The 17,027-nt window shown below is 49.0% G+C and overlaps 1 protein-coding gene across 1 annotated transcript in view; it reads right to left on the minus strand.

The window, feature by feature from the left end:
- LRRTM4 (leucine rich repeat transmembrane neuronal 4) overlaps positions 1-17,027 on the minus strand; it is a 127,344-nt gene that overhangs the window by 109,074 nt on the left and 1,243 nt on the right. The window contains exon 2 of the mRNA XM_041465921.1: positions 14,125-15,671. Within this exon, the coding sequence (XP_041321855.1) occupies positions 14,125-15,671 (1,547 nt within the window). The remainder of the gene's footprint in view (positions 1-14,124; positions 15,672-17,027) is intronic.

Consider the following 17,027-nt stretch of genomic DNA (forward strand, 5'->3'; position numbering starts at 1 on the left):
AGCCTGGGGAAAACGAGACAAGAAAAATCCCGAAATAAGCGACAGTCCCAAACCAAACAACAGCCCCAAAGCAGCACTGGGGGCTGGGACTGGGTGATCTTTAAGGCTTTCCTAACCCATGTTGCAAAAATGCAAATATTTGTATTTTTAATCCCATTCAGGGATTTTGGGATGGGACAAAAGGAGGAGGTGATGGCACAGAACCCCAGGGACACCTCTGACTCCCACTGGGGCTGGGCTGGGAGCAGCTACAGCCACACCTGGGAATGTTTTGGAAAAGATTCATGACAGGAAATTGGAGAGGGGGGGTAAAAAAAAAGCAAAATGTGTCGGGTAAATTCTTCTCAATGAATAATTCCAGAATAATTGCTGTGATAGCAATGCATAATTACAACCCGTGCCAGCCTACTATGTATTAGTTGGGGGTACTAATTAGTTAATGTTTGTACAGCTCCTGGAAGATGTAATGTGCTCAGGCATTATCATTAACTAAGCAGAGTTTAAATTCTTTTTACCACAACTCAGAGCAGGATCACCTACACCCTCTCAGATCCATTGAAGGTGGTACCTGCTGATCTCTTCAGGGAGGAAAATTCACAAATTGGGGCCTGGAGGAAGCACGGAGAGCTCCTCGCTGCTGAGCAGGTCAAAAAGAGAGGAATTACTGCCACTTGGGAAGGGCCTGCTTGGAAACAGGGCAGGGCTGATGCACTCAGGATCACCCCTCATCTCATCTCCAGGATCTCCCCTGATCTCCAGGATCTCCCCTCACTCCAGGATCTCCCCTCCTTCCAGGATCTCCCCTCACTCCAGGTTCTCCCCTCATCTCCAGGATCACCTCTCATCCCCAGATTTCCCCTGATCTCCAGGATCTCCCCTCACTCCAGGATCTCCCCTCCCTCCAGGATCACCCCTGATCTCCAGGATCACCCCACATCTCCAGGATCAAGGAAAACCCTTGGTGCTCCCAGGAGTAATTTCACACCTCGTAGTAAGGCAGGTCTGTGCTTGTGCTCAGGGATCCCCTCGTGACTGCTCTGGCCTCAAGCCAACCCAAACCACACCACTCCTGTGTTTAAAAAGTCTGGAATAAATAGAATTTCCCAAAGAAGAGCTTTTTGACCACCAGTTCCCCGGCTGGGCCTGGCCCAGAGGTGCCAGTCCCCACTCTCAGTCTCAGCCCCCACTGGGAGCATTTCCACCCCGTTATTTTTTCCCTGAATAGCTCATCCTGGTGCCCCTGGAGGAGGGAAGTGTTTCTGTCGAGGTCTCCCTCCTTTTCTGAGGGCTTTATTTGCTTTCTGACTGCAGCTGGCGCCAGGCAGTTTGTAAACAGCTCTCCAGAATTAATAAAAAATTAATACACGCTGTAAGAAATGATCAGAAATCACATGTGACCTCTTATTTATGTGCTTATCCTGCTTTAAAATTCATCAATGTTTAACCAGTACTTCTTAAACCACTTACAAAATGTACACACAGCCACTAATTAATTGCTGCTCCAAGTTTGAATTGAGGCCAGCCTTACCTTGTCTTACCTGGCCATCAGGTCAGGATGAAAAATAACAGCCAGAGGTGGAGTGTAAAAACCACGAAATTACACAAAAAGGGGTAGGGGAAAAGTTACGGGGTTTGTAATTTTGTTTATAATTTATTTTATTTCCTTTTTGTTTATAATTTATAATAATTTTGTTTATAATTTATTTTATTTCCTTTGGCCTGAATTCAGCTGTGTGCTGCTAATTTGGGTTAATACTGATAATAAAACAGTGAACATGGAATAGTTCAATCACTCAAAGGCTTTTCCTTTATTTTTTTTTAATAGTGGAGATTAAACCTGTCCTGCCACTCCCCACCCCCCAGGGAAAGATGGGTTTAACACTTGCTGGGAATGAAGAGAAATCCATTCCATTTTTTTTTTGCCTGACACATTTTCAAAGGGAATAATATTTTTTTTCCCCTATTGGCTCTTGGTTTTTCTCCTTAGTGGTGATTTAACCTGCTGTTCTAGCTACAGCTAAAAGGCAGATTTCAGGTGAGGATTTATTTTGTAGAAATGTTCTGTCTCTGAGGGATCCATCCCCAAGGAGAAGGAATTTTATCCACTGCTGGGAGGAAGGAGGCAGAGAGAACTCAGCTCATCCAGCTCCCTCTTTTGCAGCCCTGGCTGAAACTGTTTTGGACCTTTTTGTTTATAATTTATAATAATTTTGTTTATAATTTATTTTATTTCCTTTGGCCTGAATTCAGCTGTGTGCTGCTAATTTGGGTTAATACTGATAATAAAACAGTGAACATGGAATAGTTCAATCACTCAAAGGCTTTTCCTTTATTTTTTTTTAATAGTGGAGATTAAACCTGTCCTGCCACTCCCCACCCCCCAGGGAAAGATGGGTTTAACACTTGCTGGGAATGAAGAGAAATCCATTCCATTTTTTTTTTGCCTGACACATTTTCAAAGGGAATAATATTTTTTTTCCCCTATTGGCTCTTGGTTTTTCTCCTTAGTGGTGATTTAACCTGCTGTTCTAGCTACAGCTAAAAGGCAGATTTCAGGTGAGGATTTATTTTGTAGAAATGTTCTGTCTCTGAGGGATCCATCCCCAAGGAGAAGGAATTTTATCCACTGCTGGGAGGAAGGAGGCAGAGAGAACTCAGCTCATCCAGCTCCCTCTTTTGCAGCCCTGGCTGAAACTGTTTTGGATTTATTTAAAGCCAAATTTTCTAGTCAGAAATCACCCACAGCAAACATCCAGCCACGGGAACACTCCAGGGATGTGTCTGGTTGGGTTTGCCTGAGAACAAACACATTCCAGCGTGCAGGTCTGAGTTTTAATGGGGGTGTCAAAAGCCTGGGATGTTTCTGGGAAAAGAGATGTTCTAAAAACAAGATGCTCACAAAACCTGTCTGGTTTTGGCCTACAGAGACAATAAACCTCCTCAGTCTTCTGACATCACCTTCAGCAGTTTCTCCTCCCAAATTAAAGGGGGAAATAAAACTGGATCAGTTGCTGGACTCCTCAAGGGTCTTTAATGAACTCCCCACAGCCAGGAATTTGTTAATTCTGCAGAACAGGGCAGTTTTGGGGTCTTTGACCAACACCTTCATTTTTCCCTCACTCAACTGCCAAAACCTTAAATTTACAGAAGCTCTTGAATTTACTTATTCCAGAATAAACCTGATCATTCCAGAGCCTGTTTTTTATGGATGTGGAGTTAAATAATCATCATTACATCCCCACTGGAACAGGAGACCAAAAGCAAAACCACAAAATTCCATGTGGGCAAGGCCAAAACCTCCCCACATTTGGGGCCTGGGTGGTGTAAAAGTCTTTTCTTCAGGCTGTTTTTGGACAGTTGATATTTAATAATTTGTTAAATTACTCTGAGTGGGAAAGGAAACAAGTTCCAGAATTCCCACCAATCTGAGGATGTAATATCAGGTTCCTGAGCTTGATTTGCAGTGATTTTTTGCATGCATGAGCCTTTTGGTGACTTCCAACCTAATGGGAATGTAGATTGCACCAATTTAAATGGTATTTGACCTTAAATGGCATTTCACAGCACGGAAAAACATCCATAATGCTGTCCCCTCAAGATGATGGTCAGTGTTCCATGGAGAGAAACGTGGAGATGCCATGGGCTCATAAAGGGTTCCTCCTTTTGGTCTAAGAGAGCTGAAGAGCAGCTCCAGGAAGGGAAAACCTGGGAGCAAGGCAGGACTGAGTCATGGATTGAGTCAAAACAGGAGGAAAGGAGCACGAGAAGTAGAGCCAGGCTGGGAATTTCTTATCAGCAGCAGGGGTGAATGTCAATGTGGGTTGACATTAATGGAATCCTGGAATGACTCCAAGAAGATGGGATTTCCTTGAGGGGCAGGAAGGGGCTGTTTCCACGTGCAAATCTCCACGTGGGTTTGGGGCTGGGGAGCACACACAGCTCTCCTGAGCCACGACTTAAACCCAGATTCATCCTCCTCCCAGGTGAGTTTAATGCCACGCTGGAGAAAGGAACGATTTTAGCAGCTGGACACGTTATTTCGTGCTGTGGAGGTTATTAACCTTTGGAACAAATTATCAGGGAAATGGAGTTTGCTCTGTGAGTCCTCAAGTGACTCTCTGGAGGCTCCTCTCAGTGCAGAGAAATAAGGTGGTGGGAACAGCCAATTTTGTCAAGCTGGGTGGCCCTTGATGGACAAAGGTGGCAAATCAGGTGGGGAAGTGCCTCTGCCCCACTTCCTTTTTCTATGTAGACTCAAAAAATCCTGGAATGGTTTGGGTTGGGAAGGACTTTAAAGCCCATCCAGTGCCATTGCCGTGCCATGGGCAGAGACGCCTTCACTACACCAAGACATTTATGAGACTCACAGCAAAATACCAGGGAAATATGAAATTTCCCCCTGCTTTTCCTTATCACCTCCACGGAAAACTCATTGAGGCAAGATTAATTCCAGTCACTCACCTTTTACAGCAAAACAACAGAGTCCAGACCTCACTCTCAAAAATTAATAGAATAAATTTGGGAGCTAATCATAAATAGAGAGAGGTTAATCAATTCCTCAGATTGTTGAGGAATTTGTACACACTGGGACCCTTAATATATTCAACAAAGCAATGGCACCAAAGAAAATACCCATAGATTTTGTTTTCAAATAAAAATTCCTGATAATTCAAAATCGCCAGTGGGCTCCTTCCTCTCCTGATTTGTGCAATTTGTGTTCCCACTGCAGAGGAACCATGCTCTGCCTTCATTTGCCTTCACAAGTGACATTGATGTGGCTTTTAAAGCCAGCAGCCTAACGTGTGATTTAGAGGCTCTGAGAAAGAAAATTATAACTCTGGGGGAAGAAATGGCTGCGAAATTTCCATTGAAATCGTTCGATTTCACTCCGGGGATGAGGCAGCACCTGAGTGGCTGTAAGTCAGTCCCCCTCGCATCTGAATATAGGATAGAGGTTTAAAAGCACTAAACAGCCTTGTGCTAATGCCTCCCCAAGACAAAGCAGAGCTCTTCAGACTGGCTTTTATGGCAGGAACAAAACAGGCGCAGCTGGAGGCTCCAGACAATGCTGCTCCCTTTCATGCTGCTGCAGCGGCCGCCAAACCCCAGCCCTGCCCCAGAGCCCCCACAGGGCCAGCAGCGAAAGGCAGGGCACCCCAGTAAGTGGAGGGGAGGGCAGGGATGGAGAGGCAGGAGGGATTTTCAAAGGTTCAAGGACTGGTTTCAATGCTCGGGTTCCAGTGAAAGTCAACACGACCTTGCTTTGCTTTCTCCTTTTGAAGCGCAACAGTTTGCGATGAAGAGATCCCTGCCTGCTCGCGGCAATTTACAGCGGGGTTTACAACAGCTCCCAAGCCCTGCAGCCTCACCCTGGACCCTCCTGCCTGAGAAATTCACAGCAAGGAGGGTCGTGCTCCAGTCTTGGAAAGAAGGGTTGAGCTTCCCATGGAAAAAGCTTTCTCCAGCGCGAGGAAAGGGCCTCAAGTTGCACCAAGGGAGGCTGAGGTTGGATATTGGGGGAAATCTCTTCCCCAGAAGGGTTTTCAGGCATTGGACAAGGGCAGTGCTGGAGCCTGCATCCCCAGTGGGATTTCAGATCCACGTGGATGTGGCACTTGAGGACGTGATCAGTGGAGACCTTGGCAGTGGACTCGATACTTCAGAGAGTTTCTCCAAACTAAGCAATTCCATTTCACCACTTTAAGTGGTACTCAAATGGTATTTGACCTTAAATGGCATTTCATGGCATGGAGAAGCATCCATCCTTTTGATGCTGTCCCCTCAAGAAGACGGTCAGTGTTCCATGGAGAGAAATGTGGAGATGCCACGGGCTCACAGAGGGCTCCTTCCTTTGGTCCAAGAGAGCTGAAGAGCAGGTCCAATTTCCAATCTTTTTGATTCCACTATTGTGTACATCCTTGAGTTTTGCAGAGGGCTGGATGGTGCCAATCAGCAGGACACTGTCCCTGCCCATGGTGGCACTGGGTGGGATTTGAGGTCCCTTCCCACCCAACCCATTCCATGGCAGCAACAGAGGAAAACGTCATTCAGAACATCAAGGCTTCTATTTCCACAACATCTCAGATGAGGCAGGATAGATGGAGGAAAAATTATGACTAAAATGTGTCAGTGTTTACTCAGTGTCCCGTCAGGAGCATGTACACGGAACCTCTGCCCTGACCCCGGAGCTCCTGACCTCCCATCCAGCTAAATTAGCAGGATAATGATGAAAAGCACTTCTCTCCTCGTCCTGTAATGTGAGAAGTGCCTGGCAATTAAGCAGCCTTTGAGGATGACACTGCTGATTATTTCAGGACAATCAAGTCCCGGCAGAGGAACGGGGTTGGAATGGGAAGAGCGGTGTCAGAGGCTCAGTTAAACAATGGCTGGTTTGCCAGTCATTCCCACCAATTATTGCAGGAGGGGGAGAAGAAAAACTATTTATAACCTGTCAGTCTCCAGAAACCACAATTATGATGATTTAATTAACACATGGAGAGGCTTTAGGCAATCACTTCGTTCTAAATTTAAGGAGCAGCACATTTCAGGCCCAAGATGATTTAGAACATTAACAAACGCTGGTTGAGCCGGGCAGGAATTTGATGGCCTTGTTGGTTCCTTTTAAAGCATCCATCAAGGCCCAGAGATAATCCAAACGGCCGTGGCAGGGAAGGATGAGAGCAGACAGGAACCAGCAGGGCTTTCAGGGGCCATCCCACAGAAGGAGAGGCTGATTTTTAACGAGGACTGACTGAAAACGAGCAAAACCACACAACTCAAGGCTCTTCATCAACGGCAGCCTCGGTGCCTTGGAAAAACGTGGAAAAATGGGGTTTGGGTGGATGAGAGTGCAAGGCATGGAGAGTGAGCCTGACCTTTCCGTGGGCACCTTGCACTCAGTGCCAAGGTCCTTCCTCGGCCTGTGCCTGGAGGTCTAAGCTTGGCTTAACCTTGGCCTAACCTTGGGCTGAGAGCTGCAGCACCCAAAGCCAGGATATTGCCACAGGATTCCCAAATCCTGGGCTGCCCCACTCCCCGGCCAACTCCTCCCAGGGAATCACACTTCAGGCCTCATTTCCTCTTTCTGGCTCAGATTATTTCTGTGTCCTGTTCTCCCAGGCATAAAAAATGACTCCTTTGGTGTTTCCATGCAGTGATTAAACCTGGGAGTTGTCAGCTGCTGCCCAAACACAAATAATTCTTGCTTTCTTTCACCTTCTATTGTTTTTTAAATGGATTAACACCCAAGTAACATAAAGGAAAATCCAACTTCTTCCATATTTCACCATCAATTGCTCCTTGATTGGATCAACACACAAGTAACACAAAGGAAAATCCCACTTCTTTCATACGAGAAGAAAAATCTTAACCACAGCTCACATGGGAGGAAATAAAAATCACAAAGAACCTCCTGCTCCATAAGTGGTTCTTCCATCCACTGCCTGTCAAACCTGGGAGATGGGGATTGCCTTTCCCAGCCTGTGGATTTATTCCAGGAGCAGGTGGAAGCGCTGGCCCCAAAGATTTGGGCCAAGCTGCAATTCCTGAGCTGTGCCTGCTGCCATGGAGGATGTGCCACATCCCCTCCACATTTCCCTGCACAGCCAGCTCCCTTCTCTCCTGACACAACCATCCTGCAGCTGAAATGCTCAGGCAGGAAATATTCTGAGGGTTTTTGTGACTAAAGGGCTCGCAAATCTCGGGTTAAAAGCAAGGATAAAGTCAGTTTTCTCTGCGAACAAAACGCACACCTGCACAAGGACACAGCACCAAAGGCCCCCTTGGGTCGTGGTCAAATTGATCATGTTGGTTTTTCCCCACAGCCTAAACCCACAAATATGATTTTTCTTTTCGTTATTGTTTATTTCAGGGGAAACGGAATAAAACTGTGTCGATGAAAGAAGGAACCTTCAAAGCAAAGAGATTTTGCTGAAGATCACCAAGCAAGTGATGCAGGCACTAAAATTCAGAATGTTCCTTATCTCACGAGTTTTGAGAGCTTAAAGTATGAATGGAAAGAGGGTCCCACAAAGGACAGAAAGCAAAGCAGAGAAGCTGCAGCATCCTCACAAAGCCTTTCTGTAGGAAGTTGCCCATGGATGGAGACACAGCTCTGGAGCACAGAGCTCTGAGGAGACTCTGCCTTGCCAGCACCCAAGAACTGCTCCTGTTCCAGCCAGTTCCATTCAAATGGAGCTAAGGAAACCCAGAATAAATCTATATTTGAGCTAAGGGAGAACAAAGGCGGAGTTTTGCTGTAGCTGGACATGCACAGAAGGTGAGAAATCAGAGATAATCAGCATTTTCTGGCCTTCCCTTCCTTCTCCTTCTTGGAGTTCCCAATCCATTGTCCATGACAACACCACAACTGATCAACCAGCCAGGAAGAGACTCTTATTTCCTAGTAAATTAAAAAGGCAAAGGCAAAACAAATCCTCCAGGCTGAGAAGCCAACGTTGCCAACAGCCTCTTGTGTCATCCCTTCCCTGGGTGCTGCAGCTCCAACAAAGAGGAATTCTGCACTTGGGACAGAGCTGACAGCTCCCTGGAAACCCCTCAGGATCCATCCACTCATCTTTTGGCAGAGGTGGGAAGATCCTGAGGTGATCTGAGCTCACAGGGGGCAGAGGTGAGAAAAGCTGAGCGTGTCAGACATGTATTTTATGTGTGTTCAAAATGAAACCCACGACTGAAGAGATTCCTTCCCCCATCCTGTGAGTGTTGTCCCTGCTGGTGTGAGCTCCAGGAATAAAAATCTATTCCTTTCTCCTCCTCAGAGCACTGGCAGCACATCAGAGAGTGCAGGCAAAGGCAGGGGAAGGGGGCAGAGCCAGGAAAAGGGAGATGGAGAGGGAAAAGAGCGCCTGTCAGAATTCCAGGAGTGCAGGAACCCCTCCCAAGGAATACAACAGGAATAACAAGTGTGCTCCTGTCTTGGACAAAGCTCCTCAGTGCAGCAGCTTCTCCTGCACCCTCACGGGGCAGAACTAAACCACGAGGGCTCTGGAAAGCAGCAGCATTTGGGGAAGTGGGAAAAAAGGTGAAGAGGAAGCAGCGGGAGGATGATCCCAGCTGGACATTGTGCCTCAGGCTGGGAATCCACAGTGCAATTACAGAGCTCTGTTAATGAGCTGTCAGCCTCAAGATGAAACCCAATGGAGCAAATGCAATGCCTGGACTCTGCTCAGGGAGGTTCCCAAGCTGAGAATTTGGGAGAGGTGGGTTCAGCTCCTTCCTTTGCCTCTGAGCCCTGCATTATCCCAGAGCAATCCACTCCCAAGGCCCCAGCAGCGCCTGTACCCCAAACCCAAATTCCCGACGAGCTCCTCTCTCAGCCAGGCACCAGAGGAAGCACCGAGTAAGAGTTTCAGAAGTGCTCCACATCCTCCTGCGTTTCCTTTCCAAATCTGCAGCCCTCAATTGCTGCAGGAGGCACAGCTGGCTCAGCTCCGCCGGAAGCACGGCCAGTCAATTTTGGGAACATCTTTGGGAACTCTCACACTTCACAAGTGCTGAGCACAGGGAAATTTTGCCCCTGTGCATTTCCTTCTGCTTCACTGGTGCCTCTCCAGCACGCCTCCCCTTAGGCTGGGGTTGTGTTTGCAATGCCAAGGGCAAGCAAAGGCTCAGAGGGGTAAAAACTGCCCCGTCTCTGGAATGTCCAAGGTTGGACGGGGCTTGGAGCAGCCGTGGGAGGTGTCCCTGCCCATGGCAGGGGGTGGCACTGGGTGACCTGAAAGGCTCCTTCCATCCAAACCTTTTTATGATTCAGTGATTTCTAAAATGTGCCTCCTCCGAGCCCCTTCTGAGCTGTTCCTGCCGTGGCAGAGCTCTGAGGAGCACCACTGTCCCCTTCCCCTTTCCCGACCCTCCCCACGCAAACCAGGGCTTAGGACACCTCCCCGGGGCTGATTCACCCTCACCCAACACAAACTCAGGTTCCAGAGTCACCGAGGGGACAGAACAGTTTGGGGAGCAGCGCTCATCCTCCCGTGTCCCACGGGAAAGGAACCCCGGTGCTTTGGCCCGGCAGGGAGCACAAAGGGTTAATGAGGAGTTCCTGCTCCCACTCTCCTCACCTCCCAGGTGACCTCTTTGCCGTGTCCCACCTGTGGGATCACAGCCTTTGCATTCCTCTGGGGAGCTCCCACCTCAGCATTCCTCCCAAACCCCTCCGGCTGACGAACAAAGGTAACGCAACCACTGCTCTTAAAAGAATTTTAAAAAATGTAGAATTCAGGCAGTCCTGGAGTGATTTCTCCCATGAGGTCCCAAAACCCCCTGAGCTCATGCTGAGCCCCCAGGGCACCCCTTTTAATGCTGAGCTAGAGAGCTGGAACCTCACCCTCAACCCTCTCTGGAGATGGAAACGATTCTGGCTCATCCTCTTCTTCCAGGCAGCACCATGATGTTCAATAAATAAATAATAAAAGCAGCATGTCAACATTTCCCTTTAAATCAGGCTCAGAAGAAGGTCTGCAGCAGCCCCCCAAGCCTGCAAATGTTTAATTCCTTTATCAATGCCCTTCCTCCCCATGGAGAGAGGGGAGGAGCGGAATTCCAGCTGACGGCGGTTGTGTGTGCCTGATCTAAAAGGTGTGAACACGAGCGGCACCCAGCCCTGTGGAAAACGCAGCAGAGCTGTCCCTGTGCCTGAGCAGGTGGCTGTTCATCCACAGGGTACGGCCAGACGTGGGGAGGGAGAGCTGTAAAGAGCGGCCTGGCAGCGCTCAGTTCACACGGAAAAGCTGCTCACCTGTCTGCCCGGTGTTTGTTCTGTCCCTGCCAGCCGGGGAGAGGGGACAGCAATGACCTTCCAGGAGACAGAAACATTTTCCTTCTCCCCACAACACCTTCCCAGCTGTTGTGCGAGTGAGACAGGCGTGAAGTACAGAACGCCGCAGCTGGCTTTGTGAAATCCCTTTTTACAGCCTCCAGATCTCCGGCAAATGCACAAATAAATGGGAAAGTGAGAGGGAGGGAGATGCACAAAGCAAATCCCAGGCTGAGGGAGCAGCACTCTGCTAACTGCATGGCCAGAGCCCAAATCAGGAGCATCCAGTTATTTTAGCAAGCCCTGCCAAGAGACTGAAGAGAGGAGCCCAGGCCAGGTGTCGGTGATTATAATCCCACTGCTGCCAAAGTCACTCCTGCCTGCAGCCAGCCTGCCTTTGGCTCTCTCCCCCAGCACAAGGAACCATTCCTGAGGCAGGGATTGGGAAAAGCAGCCCCACCAAGCACAGCTGCACCTGGCCCAGGGCAGCTGTGGGCCTCTGCTGGGTGCTCCAAACCTCACAGGATTTTAAAACAGCACCATCCCCAGAGCTGCTGGGGAGAAAAGGAGCTCTGGAAATGCCTCAGCACGTTATTCCCAGTTCTGCCATGGAAAATCAGTGGTTTATGGATGAGATGGGCTGGATGCTGCCACACCCCAAATGATCCCTGTGGAGGTGCCAGCCCTGCTCCCCTGACCCAAACCCCAGCCCAGCACCCACAGCAGGGTCTGGGCACACATCCCTTTCCCTTCCCAGTTCAAATGGAACTGATCCATCACCCTTTCCCATTTCTGGACCCTCAGCTGCCCCCAGGCACGAGGGGTGAACACCTGAAAGCAGACAATGCTTTGGAAAATATTGCTAAAAGAGGTAAAAATCAACCAGCTGCTAAAAGAAGTGAAATCAATCAATGAGTCCTGGAGCCTGCCTGCCCTCACACAGGTATCCAGGCACTCCTCTCCCCTCTGAGGCCTTCTATTTTTGGGAGAAACCTAAAGCTGAGCACAAGGAATGAGGCAGGCAGCCCCAGGGGAGGATGGGCCTGAGCTGCATCACACCTGCACAAAATAATAGTTTTCCACAAGTATGGGTAAATTAGGAAATAAAGAGAGGTTCCATTTCCTGGTTTTTTCACCAAACACAAACCCTTTCCACTGCTGAAGACTCTACAAGGGATTTTTTTACCATTTTTAAGTGCTGTACATTGAATATCTCTCCTTTTACAAGTGGAACCTTGTAGCTATGGAGACGCAGAATGTCAAATCCAAGCTGAAGACAGGATTTCAGTGGGGGCTTTGGGTTGCTACATGTGCCTTCAATGATCTGCTTTCCACTTCCTGAAGTCTTTATTATTCTCTATATTTTATTAGTCTCTAACAGTGTGCAAAGAGCCTCTGGATGTTCAACGAGGACACGGACACAGAGCGACCTGTCAGACACAGCCCTGGGGCATCCTGCACAGTCTGATTTACACCCAGGGCACCACAAACCCCCCTCAGTCCTGCAAGGTCGTCATCAGTGTAATTTAATCCGAATGAAACCGTTCTGGTGCTGCCACAGCCCCTGGAAGGCAGGTGAGCTGGGGTCCCCTGGTGTTTGATGCTGTGTGTAACAACCACAGCCACCTGGGGGAATCACACCTGGGAGGGCTCCTGAACCTTGCAATTACCTGCTGTAACCTGAATTATCCAAATTCCAGCCTCCCAAACATCATCCCCGCCTTCTGTGGTCCAAAATGCATTAGGGGTGGAGGTGTCATTACCTGGATCTTCAATTACCACGTGCACATCCATCCGTCTGTTTCCCACCGTGGAGTAAAGGAAACAACACTTTAGCCAAGCTAATGAAACTTCAGTGGTGTTAAACCTGAGCGTGAAGGGGACAGAGCCTTCCAGGCCAGATTAATGCTCTTTGTGACAGCCAGGGGAAATTCAAAATAACTTGAACATCACTCATTTTCCACTTGTGCTGGTAACAGTGAACGAACCAAACCACACACCTTCATTCTGCATTTTGCTGGAGCAGCGACAGGGACGTGGCAAGTGGTTTTCTGTTCTGGAGACAGCACTGCTCCAGAGAAGGCAACCCCAAGTCACTGCATTTCTCTTCCTTCCCCTTAAACTCCACAGTTCAAAACCACCTGGGGACTTCAGGTGGCAAACGTGAAACCTCTCACAGGCGCCCCGTTGTCAGAGGATGAAAACATTGGGCTTTGAGCAATCCAGATCCCAGAAGTGCAGATCCCACTCTGCTCATCTTCACCACACCTGCCACAGCACCTGGGTGCCAAAGCCAGGGCTCACAATTCCCACAGCCAGCCCCAGCCTGCACAAAGGGCTGGGAATCAACTCCAACAGGCACCTGGAACACCCTCAGCCAAGGAAGCAAAGTCCAGCTGCTGCCACACCACAAGCAGGATTAAGTGACCAGGACTGCAGAGGAATTGTGCAAATCCTCCTTTGCCGGCTCTAAATAAGCAGCAGCATTCCAAGCAAGCCCATCCCTGCATCCACAGCAGTGGAGACATTGGCAGGAGAGCGGCAAAGCAATTTGGAATTTCCTTGCAAAGCTGGGCAGCAGAAGAGAAGTGCTGAGAGCTTCTCCTGATTGTGTTTCCCGTGTTGCTGAGTCAAATCCCAGCACAGCCTGAAGATTGTGGAAATCAGCTCCAGCAGGGCTGTCTAAGCCTCCACTGATCACTGAAATGAAATTAAACCCTCCAAGAATCCCCTTCTCCCAACCCAGACATTTGCAAACGTGTTGCTTGACAAAGGCTCACGCCCAGAAGAGCCTCTGCATTCCTGCTGCTCCAGGAAAACAACTCCAAGATCCTGCTGCAGTCCTGTTGTCCCCTGGTTTGCTCCTGAACCAGATCAAAAATGCAGGAAATCTCTGGCATTATCATTAAATAGGCCATAAACCCCTCAAGATTTGATGTGGGGTCTGGAGAAAAGAGGTTTTCATATTTAGTTTTAAACCAGAAAAGGCTCATAAGCTCCTCTGTATCTACCAATCCATTAAAATAGGATTAGTTGTAGCCACAGCTCATCAAATGGGTGCAAACAGGAGGAGAACAACACTCCAGATGCCTTTATCACAGTTGTTGACTCCAACTTAATCGCTTTTTTAATAAGTCTTAATTATTCAAAATAATCACCATCCCTTCCCTGCCTGTTGTCATTTAACATGAGAGAACCTTCTACAGAGCAAACCCCAACGCAGGCAAAAGAAACCCCAAAACCAAAATCTCATTAATCTTTCTAATATTTAAGAGATACCTCAAGAGCTTCGAACATTTACCTCTCCTTCCCAGCAGCTGAAATGGTTTTAGGAGGATCATGGTTCATACCTCGCATTCCCTGGAGCCAGAGATGGTGTAGGTGCAGGGCCCAGATCCATTAACAGATACATCCATGGTCTCAGAGTTTGTTGGCTTGTAGTCCACGTAATATTCCTGCAAAGGGGAGTTCATTTGCCTCTCTGACTCCCGGGCCTTTTTCCTGCGCCTCTTCATGAGCGTGTGCTGCTGGAGCTGCTTCATGCTGGCGGGATAACGCTTCCAGGACACGTAGATGACCAGCAGGATCATGGCCACGGAGAGAAAGAGGGCCACGCTCCCCGCGATGATCTTGTGGAAGGACACGTGCTCGTACTCCGGCTCCACCGCGGGCGTTGGGATGTCTGCGGAAGGGCTCGGCATCGCAGACGTCGGCTGGTGGCTTTCCAGTTTGGAGACGGTGGGTTTGGGGATGAACACGGGTCTCTGGGGGGTTTTGGGAGCCTGGTAGGACCTTTCAGTAGGCACCACCTGGATTTCGGCACAGATATTATAGGTTTCCACAGCGTCGCTCACCTTCTCGCCCTGGATGTGTTTGGGGCCTGCGCAGATCATGGTGCTCTCCTTATTTCCCTTGAAATTCTTAAGCCAATTAAACAGGGGGCAAATGCTTCGAGTACATTCCCACATATTCCCGGACAGAGTGATGGAGATGAGCGAGATCCACGTGTTGATGGTCTCCTGAGAGATGTTGGTGAGTTTGTTGGAATCCAGGTTCAGCTTCTGCAGGTTGGGCAGGCACTGGAAGGTGCCGGGCTCTACCCCCGCGATGTCATTGCCTGATAAATCCAAGTTGTGCAAGGAACTCCAGGTCCACGTCAACCCCTGGCTGATGGAGCGGATCCTATTCCACTGCAAGTAAATGGAGCGGAGGTTGAAGAGCCGCGGGAAGTGGGCAAAATTGATCTTAGAAAACTGGTTGTGCTCCAAGTGGAGCTCCGTCAGCTTCAAGAGGCCGGCGAAGGCGTTGCGGGACAAGCTCCGCAGGCGGTTGTAGCCCAAATCCAGGAAGTCGAGGTTGCGGCAGTCCTGGAAAACGCGGATGGGCACCGTCTTCAGCGAGTTGGACCTCAGGTGCAGGATCAGGAGCTTGCGGAGGCCCTTGAACTGCTCCGCCTGCAGCACCTGCAGCTTGTTGTAGGACAGGTCCAGGTTGCGGAGGTTGGGCACGGGGTGGAAGGTCTTGTTGTGCAGGTGGGTGATTTTGTTGGAGCTCAGGATCAGCTCCTTCAGCCGGCGGATCCCCTGGAAGGCATCCTCATCCACGGAGCTGATGTAGTTGTGGTCAAGGTAGAGCCAGATGAGCTGATTGAGGCCCGCGAACTGGTGGGATTTCAGCTTCTGGATGCTGTTGTAGCGCAGGGACAAGCCCTGGGAGCCGCCGGAGATGTTGTGCGGGATGTCTCGGAAGGCGTGCGACTCGCAGTACACGATCTTGCCGTCGCAGCGGCAGCTCTTGGGGCAGGCTCGCTGGGCACCCGCCAGCCCCGCCAGCAGCGCCAGGGGAAGCAGCCCCAGCAGCACCCTGGAGCCTCCCCGCTGCTTGATCACATGGAAACCTGCAAGATCCGAAAGGAAAAGGGGCCGTTGGAAAGCCGCGCGGGTAAACGACCAGATTACCGAGCAGGCGTTTGGGAGACAACCTGTTTGCCTCCTGCCTCGGCTCTCTGTGGTGCAAATCGCCGCCCTTGGCGCGCCTGCCTGGCCACCTCTCCTGCCCCCACTGCCACCAGAGTCCCCTGGTGGGGCTCAGGGTCCCCCCGAGCCTGTTCCCTCCCGGCTGTGCTCCCGTCCCCCGGCTCCCCGGGGAGCTGGGGTGTCCTTAGCGCTCCGTGCTGAGGTTTGAACAATAAACATATTTGTCAAGTCACTGTGCTGGATGCTCCATAGTGCCGGAGAGGAAATGAGCCAGAGCTTCTGCTCGTACGTGCTGCTCAACGTGTTCCTCAAGGAAAGCAACTGCAAGACTAATCCCCCCAAAATTACCTCAGAAAGAGGGAAATCTACTTCTCCTGAAGTTTGATCCATCTTTATGACCTGTATTTTTTGTAAAGCGAGGCACTAAGTAAAGGTTTTACTTTTTGCACTGAATGATTCAGGTTTAAGAGCAGGTTTAAGTAAAACTCGTGAGTTTTATGTACCTAAAATACAGAAATAGATGCAGGGAAACAAAGTTTGTCCATACAGAGAAGTGTACCAGGAATGCTGGCATGGCACCCCAATGCCAGGTAAAGGTAGGAGATGTGTTCCTTTCAAATGAACCACAGCCTTAACCCATGCTCATTTAGTCCATCCACACATGGCTGTGAATACCTAAACAGTTATTAACTTGAATTAATCCAGCAGACGATGAAAATACCCACCCCAACACTTCCAGACAGCAGCAAACCCAGAAAGTTTAAAGGGGGATATTTCTCTTTCAGTTCCCCTCTCCTGATTGATTTTAAGGGTTTGCCTTTAAGATGTCATGTTTGTCATGCAGCAGCAGCGCTGGATGTGAGGACATATGTAATAATTGAATGTACAGAATCCTGAATAATTATGAGAGGGCGTGGAGGGGGTGTCAGAAACCCCAACACCCATCTGCACGCCTGGAATAATTTTAGGGCTGCTGCCTCCAGAGTTGCAGTCTTGCTGAGAATGAAAATGCATTCTTCCAACAGGAAATATTTCAAAGGCTCATATCTCCTTGATAAATAATCACTTTATTATTTGTCACACACACGCAAAACCAACCCAGTGCTGCAGGTCTTTAATCCAATTTTAAACCGAGGGGCAATCTGCAAATACAATTCCTGATCTAGAATGCCCCTTGCCTTCCACTTTAATGGGTAGATTTGTAATTTAAATCCTCTTTTTTTTTTTTTTTTTTTTTTTTTTTTTTTTTTTTTTTTTTTTTTTTTTTTTTTTTTCCG

The sequence above is a fragment of the Pyrgilauda ruficollis genome, unplaced genomic scaffold, assembly GCF_017590135.1.
Source record: "Pyrgilauda ruficollis isolate IOZ18807 unplaced genomic scaffold, ASM1759013v1 scaffold195, whole genome shotgun sequence".
Taxonomy (NCBI): domain Eukaryota; kingdom Metazoa; phylum Chordata; class Aves; order Passeriformes; family Passeridae; genus Pyrgilauda; species Pyrgilauda ruficollis.